We start from the raw sequence: 17449 nt of genomic DNA on the forward strand, positions 1-17449 counted from the left end.
AAAATAAAATGGGGGGTGGGAGGGATAAGCATGGATGTCAACAGAGAAAGTTGTTCTGCTGCAGAAAATGATTGCTTCTTTTCAATTTATGCTACAGGCTTACAACTGCATGTTTGACTAATTAATACACTGTAAAAAAAAAAAAAAAAAAAAAAAAAAAAAACCTGCATTAAAATCTAATGTAAATGTAATCAAATTAAAATAATGTAGTAATTTAATTATTGCATTTTCAGTCACTCAATTTTTTTCACCAAGTATAACCTAAAAAAATTAAATTAATTAAAAAAAAACTTGGCTCTTGAAGTATGTACCACAAAACAATACATATATTCTTTTTTGCCATTGTAAAATTATGTACAGTACTTAAATATTTACTCAATTAGAAATGTAAATAAAAGGGTAAAGTTACATACGACTGACCGGTATTGAAAGGGGAACACAACCCCAAAAAATTCTTCATTATACAACTGTTGTGTGCAGCCACACTAGTCTAAACACAGTATTCTGTTTAATATTCCATTTGTGGAATATGACTTAAGCAGCAAAACCCACCTCTTTTTATCCATCTCAGGGGACAGCCATTTTGTCACTTGCTATCGTTTGAAAATGACATCACAGTTGCTCAGGGCTCAGGTAACGACCAATCGCGGCTCACCCGTTTTATTGGTTATCTTAGCCCTGAGCAACTGTCATGGTATTTTCAGTCGACACCAAGTGGTAAAATGGCCGCCCTATGAACATATTATTCTAAACAAAATTTGGGGGGTGACTTCCCCTTTAGCAACTGTACGTAACTGGATTTAAATAAGTTAAGAAATTACAGTTAAGAATGTTAAAATGTTATTTTAAAATTATTATATTTAAACCTGACCCAAAAATTGTTTCACTTGACATTTTTAATTTATTCTGCTGGGATAGGCTGGGAAAAATCCAACCAAACCTCAATAACATGGTCCTGATTCATGCATACAAGCTTTGAATGTGGTTTCGAGTGCCCGACTCATGTGCATTTTTTTTCAGCAAGTGACATTACCACGCGTTGTGCCACAGTTTCAGACCTTGGGCTATAAAGATGAAAAGTGACACCTTCAGTATTTCCTCTGAATTCTGCACATTTACCTTGACAGTAAAATGATACACTATATGGGATATCAAAGGGAAATATAGCCATATCCTTCATCCCAGCCAGAACGACTGCAGGGATGTGTGGCGTGCGCGTCTCTGTCGTCTTATGCGTATGTATTAACACAGTGGCGACCCGTGGTCTGTCAGAATGTATTATAAAGAGTGGCAGTTTCAACCTCTGAGGCTCAATACATGCCATGGGGCTAGATCAAACTGTGACCAGAGGAAGCAGACGGTGCCCAGTGCATGCTTTTATGTGTTTGGACAGTGCATTGGACTCTCCTCATGAAGACAGATGTGCTGCTGCACTGCTGCCTGTTCAGCATTCCTAATGAGAACGTGCACAGCTAAAACACATCGGGGTAACTGCCCCCTTTTAAAATAATAATTGAAAGAAAAAAAAAACATATTTGAAAAGGACCTTGATATTTAAATTCAAGTGTGAATTTACCAGCTTTGGAGGATTTGCGAACCACTCGCACCAAGAGTCCCTTGAACGCAGCCTGCAGGACAGTCGCTGCCTTGACCTCGTCCTCTGTTGGCTGCCTGTCAATCCATGATTCTGGAAGCTTTGACTCCTGACGCACTTTTAGGGAATGGCAATGCAAGGATAAAGAGAAGAAAATGAATGCTTTGAGTACGCTGACTGCAACAGTTAATACAGTATTTTCAGGACCATATTGAATAATATATATATATATATATATATATATATATATATATATATATATAAAATCACAAATATTTACCAAAATACTCACTACACTGATACAAATTTCAATATTTAATAATATTTCTTTATATATTAATATTTATTAATAATTTAATAATAAGTCATTTCATCTGAATTTCTAAGTGGAAAAAGATCAAATAAAACTCACAAAATTTTGAGTATTTGTTTCTGAACAGCGATGATAAAATACTGCATGCCAGTACTTTTTTTTTTTTTTTAACAATTTTTCTCCCAAAAAAAAAAAATGAAAGGAAAAAAAAATACAGTAATTGTAGTTTCATCTTTTTCAATTGGCAGTGATACTCTAGCATTAAATATTTAAAAAAAAAAAAATCGACAATAAAAGCCTCTTCTCTAATTAACGACTGGATGATGGCTTTGTTCTTAAAAAAGAAAAATCACCAAAAAAATTACTTTTCATTGGATTATATTAATAAACAAATTGATGCCAGTCAAGGACTAATAAATCCCTACTTGAGTAAATAAATGTTTGGTGCCTAAAATGACGAAATTGGGCTTTTTGTTCTGATTACATAATATCGTAAAATGAACACACGACCACACAGAAATGACATGTTACATGCAGGGTAGTGCGGTCTGCGTGTCCTAGCCAGCAGTGAAGGGTCAGCAGTGAGGGCCAGTACAGCAAAGCGCTCCTGCGGGGTCATTTCCCTGCCCAGGGCATCACACAGCATATGATAGACAGCCACGCTGAACACCTGAGGGCCCAACCACACACACATACGACAGGAGAGTATTTATATTAATAGTAGTATCGTATTTAAAGAAAAAGGAGATACAAGCTAACCTTTCGAACGTGCCAATTTTCCAGTGGGGTTTGTTTGGGACTGCAAGCTTCCTCCAGATTGTGTCTTATTTGAGGCTTTTGGCCATGCCGGTGGTCATGAAAGGAAGCTACCACTTTGGACAGAGCACGCATGATAGCCTTTGCTTTCTCACTGAAACGAAGACTTTCCTATGAAAAGAAAGGAATAAAACATTACAGAGTAGTTATTCTGTACTCAAAGTGCAACATATAATCACACAGAGCTAGACTGTGGACAAAACTCATTGAATGAGAGCATATCATGGAAATGTGACTTGCTTGTATACAAACAGTGTTGTCTCTGGGATGCCTACTCACTCAAAAAGTGTGAAATTAAACAACCAAGTACATTCCGTATTCATTTCTTAAATGTGTTTTGAAGCTGGGTGATCCAGAGCCACTTTCAAACAACAGCCGGACTGCACTGTCTCAATCAGGCTAAGACGGGGGGAATAAAAATAAATAAAATAGAAAAAAAAAACCTGTGATATAATTTTTAATTCTTGTTATATTTTGATGAAAGCATTTCACTTTCTCTGTGATGACTGTAGCTGTTATTCTCTTCCCATTAAAAGAATGGTACTGGTTGAGGTTAGTCAAACATCTTTTCAACGCTGACGTCAACAGTATTCATAGTATGAGTGTATTTCATTTAACTGTGGGTTATTTTTATCATGTAGTTTTGTGAAGGGCAAATCAATTAGTATTATGAGTAAGAAGGAATAAAAAGACTATTTTAACATTAAAAATTCCCATTTACTTTTTTTTTCATTTTTAGATAATTTTAACATAAACCTACCAAATAAACCGTATCATACATATTAATTAGTCTAATTAGTCTAATAAAGCCTATTTGAAATGCATAATCCTCAGGCTTGTGTATTTAATATTAATAAAGTATAATTACTCTGATTTAATAATGAGAGTATTTGAGTATTTATTTATTTGAAATTCCATTTGTTTTTTGTTTTTTTTTTGTTTTTTTTTTGTTTTTTTACATCTTTGGGGGGAGGAATGAACTGAATACGTCCCAAAAATGTAAAAATAAAAAAGTAATTATACTTTAATACTATATACATAAACCTGAGGATTATGCATTTCAAATAAGTGGGTGTTATTAGACTAATGAATATGATTCATATAAGGTTTATTTGATAGGTTTGTGTTAAAATTATCTTTAAAAATAAGTAAATGGGAATTTGTTATGTAAAAAAAAAACAAAAAAAACATTCTTAAAAGTTAGGCTTAACTATTCCTTTGGGTGCACATAACACTTAATCACCGAAAACCAGTCTTTGTAATGTAACAGAATACAAATACTGCAATTTGTGGATTTTCACATATCACTTTAATTCATCATTCATATTTGTGGCTATGTTTACCCTAAGCATCTTTGCCACTACAAAATATCCGAATAAATTGTTCATTGATACAATGCCTGAACTCCCAAGCAGAAAAAGACAGAGTAGTCCAATCTGTTGTTGCAGGGATACAAGAAGAGGGAAGGAAATGAAAATGAGCTTGCGTGATTCACCTTGGTACAGAGCGACATAATGGCATCCTCCTCCCCGAAGGAGAAAGGTGTTTTGCTGCACAGGTGCACATGGTAGCCCAGCTCTGCGTACGTGTGGAAGGACAAAACATGGCGCCTAAAGGTGGAAGAGGAAACATGCAATCGTGATTTGTTACTTTTTTCTGTTTTTTTGTGAACCCAGCGGCAGCTTTTGCGGGCTTTCCAAACAGTGACACTAACTACTAATGAAGCAGAACATTCTGTACCACGTGAAAGGCTCTGGCTGATGAGTACAACGCTAATAGCATTCACAAGTGTAGCTTACCAAGGGGATCCTAATGTACACAGCATGAAGCTGAATGGGTAATGGCTAATGACTACCATGGAGATTCCCAGAGAAGCTTGCCTACAAACTTGTTCCTAATTCTCGCTGAACAAATGTTTTATGATTGTGATTATTTCCTCATGGGGGAAAATGATGTGGAAATTAAAACTTGGAAGCTTCACAAAACGAACCATGTTCCACTTTGGAGATTGCACAGCGATTTGAAACATGCATGTAAGCGACACGGAGCGTGCCCCAGTCAAGGAAGCAGACTGGCATGTTCTCCGAAGCACTAAGCTGAGTTCACAGTCTGGTCAGTCCTGAGGAAAAGTGGAACTCCATTTCCACGGCTCCATTAGCTTTACATAATTCAGCGATCGCATACTAACTCGGCGGATGAGCACCAGCAGGCGCAGTATAGAACAGACGGCACACAAAATTGAGATTATGACAGATAAAGGGAAAGACTATCGACGGATGAAAAGACAGGAAAAAGGCGCAATTGAAAGAGACAGGGAGGTGACAAAGGAGAGCATTGTTTTTCAAGTAAATGATCAAGGCAGGACAGCATGTCTGAATAACAAATGACAAACTAATTAGAACATAGTGAAGCACATACAAATGAGCTGGTTTGAATGAACAAAATAAGCAAGCAGTGTGCTATGGGCAGATGGACCTAATAAAAGAGACTATATATACACTAAATGTGAGCGCAGCACCTGGCTCCATAAACCAGACCTTCTGCTATTGGTCAAGGCAGTGCCCATTAAATACACACGACTAAAGCCTTTTGCTACTACTTGCATCATTGACAGTATGCAGCCATTCATCTATGTTTGAACGAATAAGAGCTTAAGTATTTTCTCTTTTTCTTTTCTATGAAAAGCTCTCCATCGTAATCTGTAAAGAAAAGGCATACATTCAAGTAACAGGATCACACCATTTGAAATGAACGACCTAAATTTAGCAGCATTGTGTCATAATGCTGAGCTAATTCGTGATTATGTGCAAGCGTGATGCTTAGAGGAGGATTGTGGTTTGTGTGGATACTGTGCATGCATGTTAGGTTCATTGAATACTGCATTGTCCATAGGTGTGATTGGTTATTTGTTTGGGATTGCCTGCCTAAAATCAAAGGTGATAGACTCCAGCTAACCTTTAAGAAAACACAAGTATGAAAATGCTTGAGTTTTGAGGTTGCAAGAGTTGCTCATGACCTCAATACTTGAGTTTTTTTGCGTGTCTTCTTCACAAGATGGTCCCAGGTGGAGAGTGTGAACACAGAATGTGTCCTTACCCTGCAGGTAGGTCAAGTACGGTGGCTTTGGAGCAGTTGGTCTCGATGGTGACGATGGGCGGCTGACACTGTCTGCTCTTCCAGTGGAACGGGGCGGCCTGGAGAAGGGCGGGGCAGCGAGGTGCTGAAATTTTATTGGCTAAGAGGGCAGAAAAGAATGTAATCGACATACAAATATGCAGAGCATAATCACTTACATTCACTTGCCGCACATATTGACTAATACAGCGGTGCCTTGAGATATGACTCATTCATTACTTGTCTGATACTCACCATCTTTTTTCTAATGAAATTAATTAAAATGCCATTACTGTAATCAGTTACAGCCCAGAGGCAAACAGATGTTTACATTCATCGCTACTCATCAGTATGACACTAATGTCAATGGTTCTTCACAGAGGGTAAAGAATATGACTGTATTGTTATATTGTCATTGAACATGTGTGTGACTGTTTGTGTTATATGAGAGGGATATAGAACCACAGCATAGATGCTAATTAGCTAGCAAACTGAAAGGCTAAGCTATATGTGGTCAACAGTAAAATTAAGCTGAGCGTGTCAGTAAATGTAATTTACTGTCACCATACAGCACTTATCAAAGCAAAAAAAAAAAAAAACGTGTTCCGAATAACGAGTCAAGTTACTCGTATCTCAAGGCATGACTGTACCTGTATATACACAATTGAAGGTTATGACCTTTAAAACACATTTATATGTGGGATAAATGCACGTGACTGCTTACTACGGTCTAGTTCTCCCCAGCGAAGCAGGCCAGAGAAACTGATGAGGATCTGGGAAGGATGCAGGCTGTCCACGCACAAGTAGTAAGTCCCTCGCGCATATGAACACTGGGAGATACACACACGCGCACACACACACACACACACACACACACACACGGGGCAACTTATCAGTAGGAAGGCAGACAAGAAGGAGAAAATAGAAGCACTGCAAGCCACAAGGAGGGGATGATGGATCAACTGATAGAGGCTTGGCTTAATGGAAGAGAGGGCCTGAAGAAGGGTAGGAGTGTGGAGCAAGTCAGACGAGATAGACAAGACAAAGCAAAAATACAAGGAGAGGGGCAGCAACAACGGTGATAAAGGAGACGACAAGGGAGGTGGGAGGGGTTGATGCGGACGTGTTTGGAATGACAAGCAGACCCGTCCCTATCCAAGCAGTTATGCAAACACTCCTCCACAGACAAACAGACATCTTGAGAGTCTATTTATGACACCAAAAAATATGGCCTTGCTCAGGGGTAGGCAATCGAGAACTCGTGCTAGTCTGAATTTGAATACTAGCTTTACTTGCATGGCACCAGGGATCAAAAAGTTTGGAAGGCAATTTGCCATTAAGTCTTAATCAAAATACTTTGGAAGATTCCAAATTGTCCATAGATGTGATTATGAATGCTAAATGAATGTGGGTCCTATGATGGTTAAGCGAATATGTCCCCCACTTATTTACTGACACCCAAATGAGGACAATCAGCATACAAAATGGACTTGGGCAGTGTGATTGGAATTGTTGGAGAGGTACTTGACAGCTTCCTGGGTAGGAATAGGTGCCTAAGAGCAAGGCATTGCATTCCCCCTCCGCGGTCTCCACACGTATGCAATCACCTCAAGCCATCATCATAATCATTCCCAACTCAAAAAAACGCATGTACCTTGAGAAGAGACTTCTGGGCATGGTGTTGGTAAGTTTCTGGGTTATGGAACACCAACAAGCGACTAGGGAGAAAAACACTTTTTCAAAAGGTGCCATTAACGTGTTTTTTTTTTTTTTTTTTTGGTTATGGATGTGCGTGTGTATGTTACCAAAAACATTTAGGAAAGTCCTCCAATTCCACCCAAGCCTCGGGTAGTACAGGTTTGACTATGGGTTCCTTTTTTACACTCTTAGGTGGATCTGTAAGGTTGGACAAAAACCAAAGGGATTAAATTCATTTTTATGTCATTATTTATTATTGTCACTATTTATGAAGCATGGGGTTCTGGCACATTGCAATTAGATGTTTTAAAAAATAGCACAATAACCCTTACATATGGCCTACAGATACAATAGGAACCTCACAAAAGTCGCTGCTTGGGCAAAGCAGCTATGAAGGGCCCTTCAAGCTGAGTATGATTTAAATGCCACATATCTTGTGAAAACAAAATGCCTTCCCTTTAGAGACTCAAAGTGAGTTATCGTCAAATCATTATCTTAAACAGTGACCGGAATTGGCCCAACTCCCGCCTAATGGCATCCTTACTCCCACTCACCAACTCCCACTTTAACTCAAGGAATCTGGAGTCCAAGTCATACAGACATATGGACACAAGACACACACCTGATCCAATGAGACACACGCACATACAACACACGGGCAGCAGAGTCTCTGATGCTGAGGAATGGTTGTCCGTTCACTAAAGCTGCAGGTGTTACTAAGCAACTGAACGAGGGCAGTGAAAACTGGCCGGCTGTCTAAAGGCATCATTTCAGCGCAGTCTCGTTGCAAGTGTCTTGGCCAACTAAAGGAGGCGTGCAGAGGAAGATGGAAAAGTAGGTGATTGTTGTCCTGGGGAAAAAAATATTTGTGGAACCCAAAAATTCAAAATGCATATTTGCCAGACAGGGAGAATTACAGTAAAATAGTTACAGTAAAATAGGGTGAGTGTCATTTTCCTAGACAGACTGGCGTAATTAAATAATGGCTATTTGATTTAATCGACCTGGTACAACGTCAATTTTAACTCCTAAAAATGGGACAGTTCATGAGTGCGGACTGCTCGGAAGAAAAAAAAAACAGAATTGAGGATAGACTGATTACGGCCGGACCGATTATCTGCGCCACTATTCAGCATTCTGCCTATAAATTAATCTGTTAGGTACCAAATTCATGGTCAGTGTATTGCAAATACAAATACAGTAAATAGGATGTTAGAGGAAGTAGAGTTCAAACAAAGTCAATTTATTGGAAGTTTGTGAGAAATTAAATTGGTGATTTTGTAATTATTAGTACAATAATGGGAAGTCAGAATACAATTATTAATTATGTCATTGTGATAATTTTGTAGTTTGTGTTTGAACATCAAATATATTGTTACAACTCTGGTACTACCTAGAAAATTTCCAGTTTTACTTTATACCCCCATTCCGAGTATAAAAAGATGCTCTTGAATTCTAGGCAATAGTGTTGATAAATTGTGACAAATGAAGTCACTTATCAAAAGTAAAGTGTTGTTCTTCTACTTATTACTTCCTAGAATGCCAACAATGGTTTATAAAACTTTTCATGTACAGGTAATAAATGAGTTCTGATGGCCAGATTTTGAACTGCTGACATTTGCATTGGTGGCTCGGGCATCTGGTTCGGACGCCTCCTGGACGTCTCCCTGGGGAGGTGTTCCGGGCATGTCCCACCGGCGGGAGACCCCGGGGGCGACCCAGGACACGCTGGAGAGACTATGTCTCTCGGCTGGCCTGGGAACGCCTTGGGATCCCGCCGGAGGAGCTGATTGAAGTGTTTGGAGAGAGGGAAGTCTGGGCTTCCCTGCTAAAGCTGCTGCCCCCGCGACCCGACCCCGGATAAGCGGTAGATGATGGATGGATATTTGCATTGTATCCCAAAACAAATTGTGTTTAACGTGAGGCTCATTCCATAAATCTGTCATGTGTAGCGTATGGAAACCTTTCAAATGAAATTAGAATAAAATGTAAAGATTCCTTCCCATTAATCCCCAAAACTTGACTTCAGGAAAGGAATTCTTGCGTTTACATCGTGTCAATCATTCACTTTTAATTGCAAAGCAGCAACGTTTACCAATGGCTTCAACGGCGTCATCGTCCTTCTTCTTGTCCTCTGCGGGAACCTGAAGGGACAGAAAGCGAGAGAGAGCGAGAAGGAGTGAGCAGTTGAGTTGTAAAAGCATCCAGAAGCACACCCCAGAGACCCGCCTCAGACTCCTCTGGTGACTCTGTGACAGCTGTGGTGGTACGCCGTCCCCACTGATCACCACAGGACAGGAGACAGGGTTTAATATGACAAGGGCTGCTCCTCCCCTGCTGCTGCTCGACAACACCACCAGGGAATAGTGCTGCTAATTTACTCTGACTGTCACTAACAGATGAGGAGTTATTATGTTGTTGTTTGGCATGTTAATTCTGTTCGGGGGGTGGATTACTCAACTGCTCTGATTTCATGTTCATTTGCCCGACAAATAATTCAATTTTCCTAATTAGTCATTAGCAAATTCCATCATATTGTGTCTGAGCAAGCTGAGAAATTGTTGAGTAATTGGCGCCTTGGGATACAAGAGAACCGAACACAAGAGTTTATGAAGATACAAGTTGTCATTTGTCTTCTTTTGGCTTAACAATGAACAAATTCATCAAAAAAATATCTTCAAGATGTTTAATGGCAGTCCCAGAGTGTTTACTGTCAAATCAAACGTAAAAAAAATAAAAATCGCACACTAGCTTAATGCTAATATATAACAACGCCATGGACATGCTAATAGTTCACATTGATAGTTAGATATCTCATCAGCAAGCTCTGCAGAAGCTTGATAATGACCCTTAACTTTAGAATAAGGTGTTTATTTGTTTTTTATAAAGCACAATATAGAGTTATATATAACCTCATCTAAAACACACACTTTCTTTTTGTCCTCTTTGGGGGAGGCTGGAACGGAATAATGGCATTTCCATTCATTCCAATGAGGAAAGATGATTTCAGATACAACTAGCATGTCACGGAATGAAATAAAAACTCATCTCAAGGCACTTCGGCATGGGAAAGGGCAACATGGTTGTGTGAAAAAGCCACATTCAAGCGTAGGGGATGGTATGCATCCATTAAATTTCCACAACACTTCATCTGAAATGTTCCTCTTCAAAAGTACAGAGTGGCAATCCTAGTGGAAGTCCAACAGATTATTCAGCTCTTGACGACAACGCAAGCTTCCTGGGCAAGACTGATGACTCATAACGTGTGCGCGCGCTTGTGTGTTTGCGTGAGTCACTCCTTATTTGAATAAGCAGGGGGGGGGGGGGGACTTACACAGAAATGAAGCCTCATGATTAGGAGGCACACTTAACCTCTCCAGCACATGCTTCTATGTAAAATTCAATATCACAAGTATGAAATGAAAGCAGCCACTAATGTAATATAAATCATAATGCTCAAAGCAAGCATATGACGAGCATAGCAGACTGTCTTCACCCAGCATTCCTTTCTACAATGCAAACAGATGCATAGAACCTACCTATCATGTGAGACAATCCACAACCAATTTTTTTTTTTTTTTTTTTTTTTTTTTACAATTTTTCCTCCAAATCAAGTTTCTCCACCCATGACGCAAGCTGTGTGAACATCAGGAGACACTTTAAAGCATCTCCATGACTAAAAATGTTTCTATTGTCTCTGTGGTAGTAGCACAAATTAGGCAATGCCATGGTAAAGAAAGCAGGTGCAGCTATTGTCCTAGCGCTCATTCACATGAAAACTCTGAATAATTTCAGCAAGACAAGAAATAGTATGTTGACAGGGACATGATATTAAAACTTAAAATAAACCATTTTAATTGGTGGTATTATACCTTCGAGGTATCAGTGCATAAATGAAAACAAATAGTTTGTCCTATCCACTCACAGCCTGCTGGTCTTCCGTGACAGATCTCCCATGCACGACTCCTGAGTTTTTAATCTGCTGCCTCCTGATTAGAAAGCTATTTTTTGTGACCAAATCACAGTCCTGGACCGAAAACTGGAAGAAAGACTATTTCTTTAATCCCAGACTTCCTGGAGCTTTATTTGACGAAGCCAGCAGAGTTAAGTCTCTTCTCCCCGAGTGACTTTCTCTATATGTTCTATTTTCCTCTGCTCCACTGATGTTTTCCATTTCTTGAATGAAAGAAATAGAGCAAAATCAAATCTTTACCTATTTGTACTGGACCTCGAAGGCCCGTCTAGTAAATGGAACAGCACAGAAGACCTTCGGTGATTAACCACATTCCGAGAATAGTCGAGGTTAAGGCGGCGTGCTTGCATAAGGGGCCTAATTCTTTAAAGCACATTAAACAGGGAGGAAAAAGAACCATTGGGGGTATTAGGAGCATCATGTGACACCACCATCTCTTCTTTTTTAATCCTGGCGGGGGGGCTCAGCGCAGATGTTGATTCTTTTGGCAAGAGTTGATAGAAACAGAGGGAGGGGTCAAAGCATCAAAAACGCCTTCTCACATCGACTACAGCAGATTCACGATCCGCCATGCGCAGTGGTGGCACACACTAATCGACAGCTTGTGCCCATGCTGCCCTGGTGTAACCTCGCTATAACTGGTCCCAGTTACACAAGAGTGCGATTCATCTAAACTATTCTCTGTATGCTGAGAGTGATGTGTAATAATAACCCCACCACCACCACACACCCTCAGGAGACATAGACACTGATGGCTCACCCTCTAATTGCACTGCTTTTCTTTTTTTTTTTTCCTCTCCATCTGTACGATACGCCACCTCTTGCCATTACGACCGGCCGCGACCGCCAGAGATTCTATTTCCACATCTCAGTTTCTAGCTCGGCTGCTTTTCCCTATTTTTCATTCGCTCTCTTTTTCATTAGCCAAAGCGCTGCCCTCCTTATTCCGCGCAATCTTTGTCGGTTTCGCTCCGCTGCCGCCACCGCTGTTGTTGTTGTTGTAAACCCATCGGTCTCATCTCCCATCTATTGCTGGCTCTCTCTTTGTTGCAGATGTGCCCCTGGTCACTAGTGGCCTGGCTGGGGGACAACAGATGTGACTTTGAGGCTGGGTGATGGCTGCCTTGTTGTCACTGACATAGAAAGCCTACGTGATGGGCAGTGCATGGATGCGAGGCTAAGAGCCAAGTTCTGAGATCTCAAAACATAAGATAAAAATAAATAAAAAATAAATTTACAAAATGACTTTTCAGTTCGCAGAATGCAACGCAATGCATTTAATTAATGAAGTTACAAGGACATTAATTCTTCTCATATGTGTGTTTGTGTTATCAGTAGTTGAATGTTTGACCTATGTTGCACTGTTTTTATTTTATTTTTGTGTGTAAAGTAGTGAAATCCGGGTCAATTCATTGCACAACTTGTATTGCTAATCAAGGCATTGCTTGTAAAAATTAGTATTAGTTTTATTTTGAATGTCCTAATTAATAAATGTAATTATAGATCCAGTATAAGGACACAAAGCTGTGCTATAAATTTATGCATCATAAATAATGAGGCCAATGTCACTTGTGTATAAATTAGGGATAGACCGATAATCGGCCCCGGCCGATTATCGGCGCCGATATTTGGCATTTTGACAAATATCGGCATCGGCCATTTTTTGAATCTGAAGGCCGATAAAGCTCACTGAGCAGGGGATACTTGCGAACGTAGCGAATTTGGGGTTTTCATCAGGATTTGTAAGATGTTCGCAGTCAGTTTTTATTTGTCGTAAACATATTCACACAATTTTTCACCGCGAAAATCTTTTTGAAACGTTTTTACGAACCCTAACAAAAACCCCAAATGAGCTACATTCACATGAATTTGTTACTCAGTGAGAAATTATATATAGTTTGAAAGAATTCCCCCCCCCCCCCCCCTCCCCATTTTACTGCAAATGAATATCGGCTTGAAATATCGGTTATCGGCCGACTTGACTACAAATAATCTGTATCGGCCTTGAAAAAACCATATCGGTCTATCACTAGTATAAATGCCGCAAATGGTTAGTGTACAGAAAGGCATGGTGGATGATTTTGGCCGACGTTTGAAAGGCCATAATCGGCCCGGCCCTAAAATAAAAAAAAAAAAAAAAAAAAGTATAACATAATAAAAACTGTGAGCATGTCAGATTGCATAAATTATGCCACCCGTGAGAGTACTGTAATAAGAAGTACCTCGACCTCCTCAACTATGGCTTCAGAGTTGGCGTCACTTTCAGCAACATCGGCATCAACGGGCTCACGGCCTTCATTCTCCGCTCCCTCTGGGATGGACTCCAGCGGCGGCCTGTAGGGATGCTTCTTCGGAATGGTCCATTTGTCAACTCTGATGCAAAAAAAAATAAAATAAATGCATGTTTGTATGCATCATGACACAAGTGCATCATATGCCGAGACGTTAGCAGCAATTGACTGTGTCGTCTAGAGATGAGTCAGGCGTCACATTTGTGTCTACAACGCAGCTAAATGAATAAGATGGTAGATATGATTCATCCTTAGAAAATAATTCAGAGCATACACACCGCTCTGTCGAGGGGCTAGGCGGGCTCTTGACATGTTGGTCGATGAAGGGGCTGGCGATGGCGATGAACTCCTCAGGTTCGGGCAAAGGAATAACTGTGATAAGGGGATCAACACAACACATCACACCCACTCTTTATCCAATTTCTTGCATGAATGATGTCAGACATAATCTAGTCACTACAGTATTCTCACTATCTCCCAATGCTGTATACCCTCTGATGCACAGCTCCTCCCGATTTAGAATTTGCTACGCGCTCTACTCATATTTATCCATGACATTCACCTACACCGTATCACAGAATTTCACAAAATGGTTTGATATACGCCTCTGTGTTCCCAACCCCCCCTGCCCTGTCTGTTCTCGTTCCCCTCTTGCTTACTTCTTGGTTCTGAACTGATCACAGCTTTCTTCTGTTTCTTGCGGATCAGTTTCCATTGCGGCTCAGGCGGTGGCTGGTACGGTAACTCCAAGGGGCACTTTCGGGTCTGGGTCAACAGGACGACATGGCTGTGGCGCAGACAGAGGTTGTAGCGACGTAGAGCCTCTGAGGAATCAGCCTGCATGGCGGCAAAAAATTAGTCATTAACGTTACAAAATATAAACATTTTATAAGATTTAAAAGGGGAAACCAACACCAACATTCTCTTTACAATAATATGTTGTATGCACACCCACTAGTCTAAACAGCATTTAAACAGGGGGTCTAAACACGGGGGCGAATGAAAAAAAATCCCATTTGACGACTGCAGTAAAATCGATTCTGATTCTACACAACACTACTCATTCAAAGAGATTATCCAAATACAACAAAATACATACCATTTTTGTGTACACAAAAGGATCATCACGTAGCTGATTGGGATAGAAGCTGGCGCACACCACTAATTTTTTGTTACCTGGGAAATATACATAAACAATAATGAATAAAAGTCTGTCAGTTCCCAAATTATAAGAATTTCAGATGATAATGTGTCATCTTTCATTGTTTAAGTCCAGCGAGTCCTGTGAGTCCATTCGTCTCCGTGACGAGGTCAAACACAGTGTGTAGGTTATCTACAATTGGACCTAGCGCATCTCAAAACTGTATTATGAGATAAAAACCAGCTCAGGGACATTGGAAGTCAATTTAAAAGGACCACATAGAGAGTGATGATGGGAGTGCTGCTGAATTAATATACAGTGTTTTAAGAATGGAACACGGAAGCTGATCACTGTGTTGGGCTTTATGTGTGCTCAATATATGAAAAGAACAGCTGCCCTTTAACAACATAACAGGTAGTCAGGATGGAATAGCGCCAGACTGGCAGATTTGCATCCCACATGCTTTCAAGTAATTACGAGACAATTATCTTGTTATCTTGATGTTGCCGTCATGAGACGAGCACACTTAACTCGGGCGGCTCTTCTGCCCTGCACGGGTTTCACCCTGCCGCTGCTCCCTCTGCTGGTTTATTTATAGTCCGCTGAACAAGGATCGACCCACCCCTGCGCTCTATAATACATGAGTTGAGGAAAACGGGAACTGTCGCTTCAAACGACATTTATGGAAAAAGGAAAAAAAAAAAAGGCCGTGTGCCGTACCTAATCAGCAAAGCGACACTGGGAAAGCGTCAGGGTGAGCCCTTAAACAATCAAGCCGTAAAATGAAATATTCATAGTCATGCAGGATGCAGAAGGATGAAAATAGAGGTATAGACAACACTCGGCATAGACAAATTCTACTTATATCTGTAAAAGACAGAAATGGTGTTGCACTTGCGTTTGTGACCTGACCTTTGTCTGTGTCCCGATGGCTCCTGTGTTCACTGAGGGAAGAACTCCTCCTCGGGTGATGCTTCTTTTGCTGCATTTTCAAGGTTTTGTGCACGAATTCCGGGATGCTGCCTTGTAAGAAATCCCACGTTTTTCTCCGGCATACGTAGCTGGGAGGAGATTAAAGAATCAGTAGTGTGTGTGTTTTTTCCTGTGATATATTAAAAGTATGTTGCTTATATTATCCCTGAGGGAAAACCTCTAAAAACCAGGTTGTTCCTCAAAAGACATTTCCCTCTTCACCACCTCCAAAGTAGGCAAATGATCATGGCAATTTAGTGCCGCCTATCTGCCTGGGATACCTGCTGTGGAATGGGGCTCATTTGGGCAAATTCCGTAGTACTGTAGGTGTTTGGCAAAGTACGAGCTCTGGAATTCACCTAAAATGGCTGCTTCGAAACAAAATGGCTAACTTCCTGTTTCATTTCTTACATTGTCCCTAAAGAGACTTTTTCTTGACATCCACTTATGATAGAAATGGCCACCCAATTTGATGTCCACTGATGAAACTGGAGGACTAAGAAAGCAAAACTACTCACGCTAATTTACATGTAATTAATCATATCGCTCACACTGTACTGAGTAACCAGATCCTTGTAAGAAAGGTAAGACTTGGATAACTAAACGATGATTCAAATGAGGGTCAGAATCCTCCAAAACATGTATACACAGACACAATGATGAGCAAGACTATATAACAAAACTATTAGTAGTACACCGGATATGTGAGGCTCTTACTTTATTGGGCTGATTTCCGGGATCCATCCAGTAAGGTGGTGGATGAAGTTGAACTCTCCTATCTCGTCGGAAAGCTGTGACATTTTACTGAGGGGAAAACGTACGGGTGAAAAAATACGAAATGATTACAATACAAATAAAATATGAATAAATATCATGCTTACCATCTAGGAACAATACAATTTTAAAGGAATTCTCGTTTGTGCTAATGAGAAGTTAAGAGTATTGAAAAAAGTTGAGTGGTGTTTTGTCTTGACCATGTTCAAATCTTATTTCCCCATTGAAATGAATGGAGATGTCATTAATCCGTTCAAGACACCACCAACCCAGCCCCCCAAAAAATGTAATACGTTTTTAATGAGTAAAAAAGCACTTTATATTATACTTTATAAACACAAAATGATTACATAAATACAACTAATTAACCTTACCTATTAATTACCTCATGTTTGTGCTTGCAAGTCAAAATGAAACAATTGTGACAATCGACGGCTTGTATCTTGAAAATAAATTGTAAATTGGCCACCTTGTATTCTCTAAATGACAATTGCTTGAGGACTAACTAGTGCATGTGCCTCAGCAAAAAGTATTTGACACCATTTGCCGCAAAATTGCTGCATCAAGGACAAAACAGAAAATAGAGAATTTATTTATCACACTCAGAGGAAAAGATGAGCATATGAGTGACATCAAGGAAGTTGCCAAAGAAATTGCTTAAGCCACAAAAAAAAACACTCACTTTATTTATCTTGTAAAATACACAAATGTGTTTCACTAAACCTCGAAGAAGTAACATGAACATCCTAGCATTTTGAGAGCT

The 17449-nt window shown here is 39.9% G+C and overlaps 1 protein-coding gene across 2 annotated transcripts in view; it reads right to left on the minus strand.

The window, feature by feature from the left end:
* adgb (androglobin) overlaps window positions 1-17449 on the minus strand; it is a 36986-nt gene that overhangs the window by 12730 nt on the left and 6807 nt on the right. Inside the window, exons 8-22 of one of the 2 annotated variants that reach the window (XM_077511378.1) lie at window positions 16630-16716; window positions 15853-16001; window positions 14899-14975; window positions 14459-14636; window positions 14078-14171; window positions 13731-13881; window positions 9631-9679; window positions 7643-7733; window positions 7492-7555; window positions 6562-6667; window positions 5820-5958; window positions 4219-4333; window positions 2667-2834; window positions 2439-2577; window positions 1577-1711 (exon numbers count right to left, since the gene is read on the minus strand). In XM_077511378.1, coding sequence (XP_077367504.1) covers window positions 1577-1711; window positions 2439-2577; window positions 2667-2834; window positions 4219-4333; window positions 5820-5958; window positions 6562-6667; window positions 7492-7555; window positions 7643-7733; window positions 9631-9679; window positions 13731-13881; window positions 14078-14171; window positions 14459-14636; window positions 14899-14975; window positions 15853-16001; window positions 16630-16716 — 1742 coding nt within the window. The remainder of the gene's footprint in view (window positions 1-1576; window positions 1712-2438; window positions 2578-2666; window positions 2835-4218; window positions 4334-5819; window positions 5959-6561; window positions 6668-7491; window positions 7556-7642; window positions 7734-9630; window positions 9680-13730; window positions 13882-14077; window positions 14172-14458; window positions 14637-14898; window positions 14976-15852; window positions 16002-16629; window positions 16717-17449) is intronic. The other variant, XM_077511379.1, reaches the window with a different exon arrangement.

This window comes from Festucalex cinctus, chromosome 21 (genome assembly GCF_051991245.1).
Source record: "Festucalex cinctus isolate MCC-2025b chromosome 21, RoL_Fcin_1.0, whole genome shotgun sequence".
Classification (NCBI taxonomy): Eukaryota; Metazoa; Chordata; class Actinopteri; order Syngnathiformes; family Syngnathidae; genus Festucalex; species Festucalex cinctus.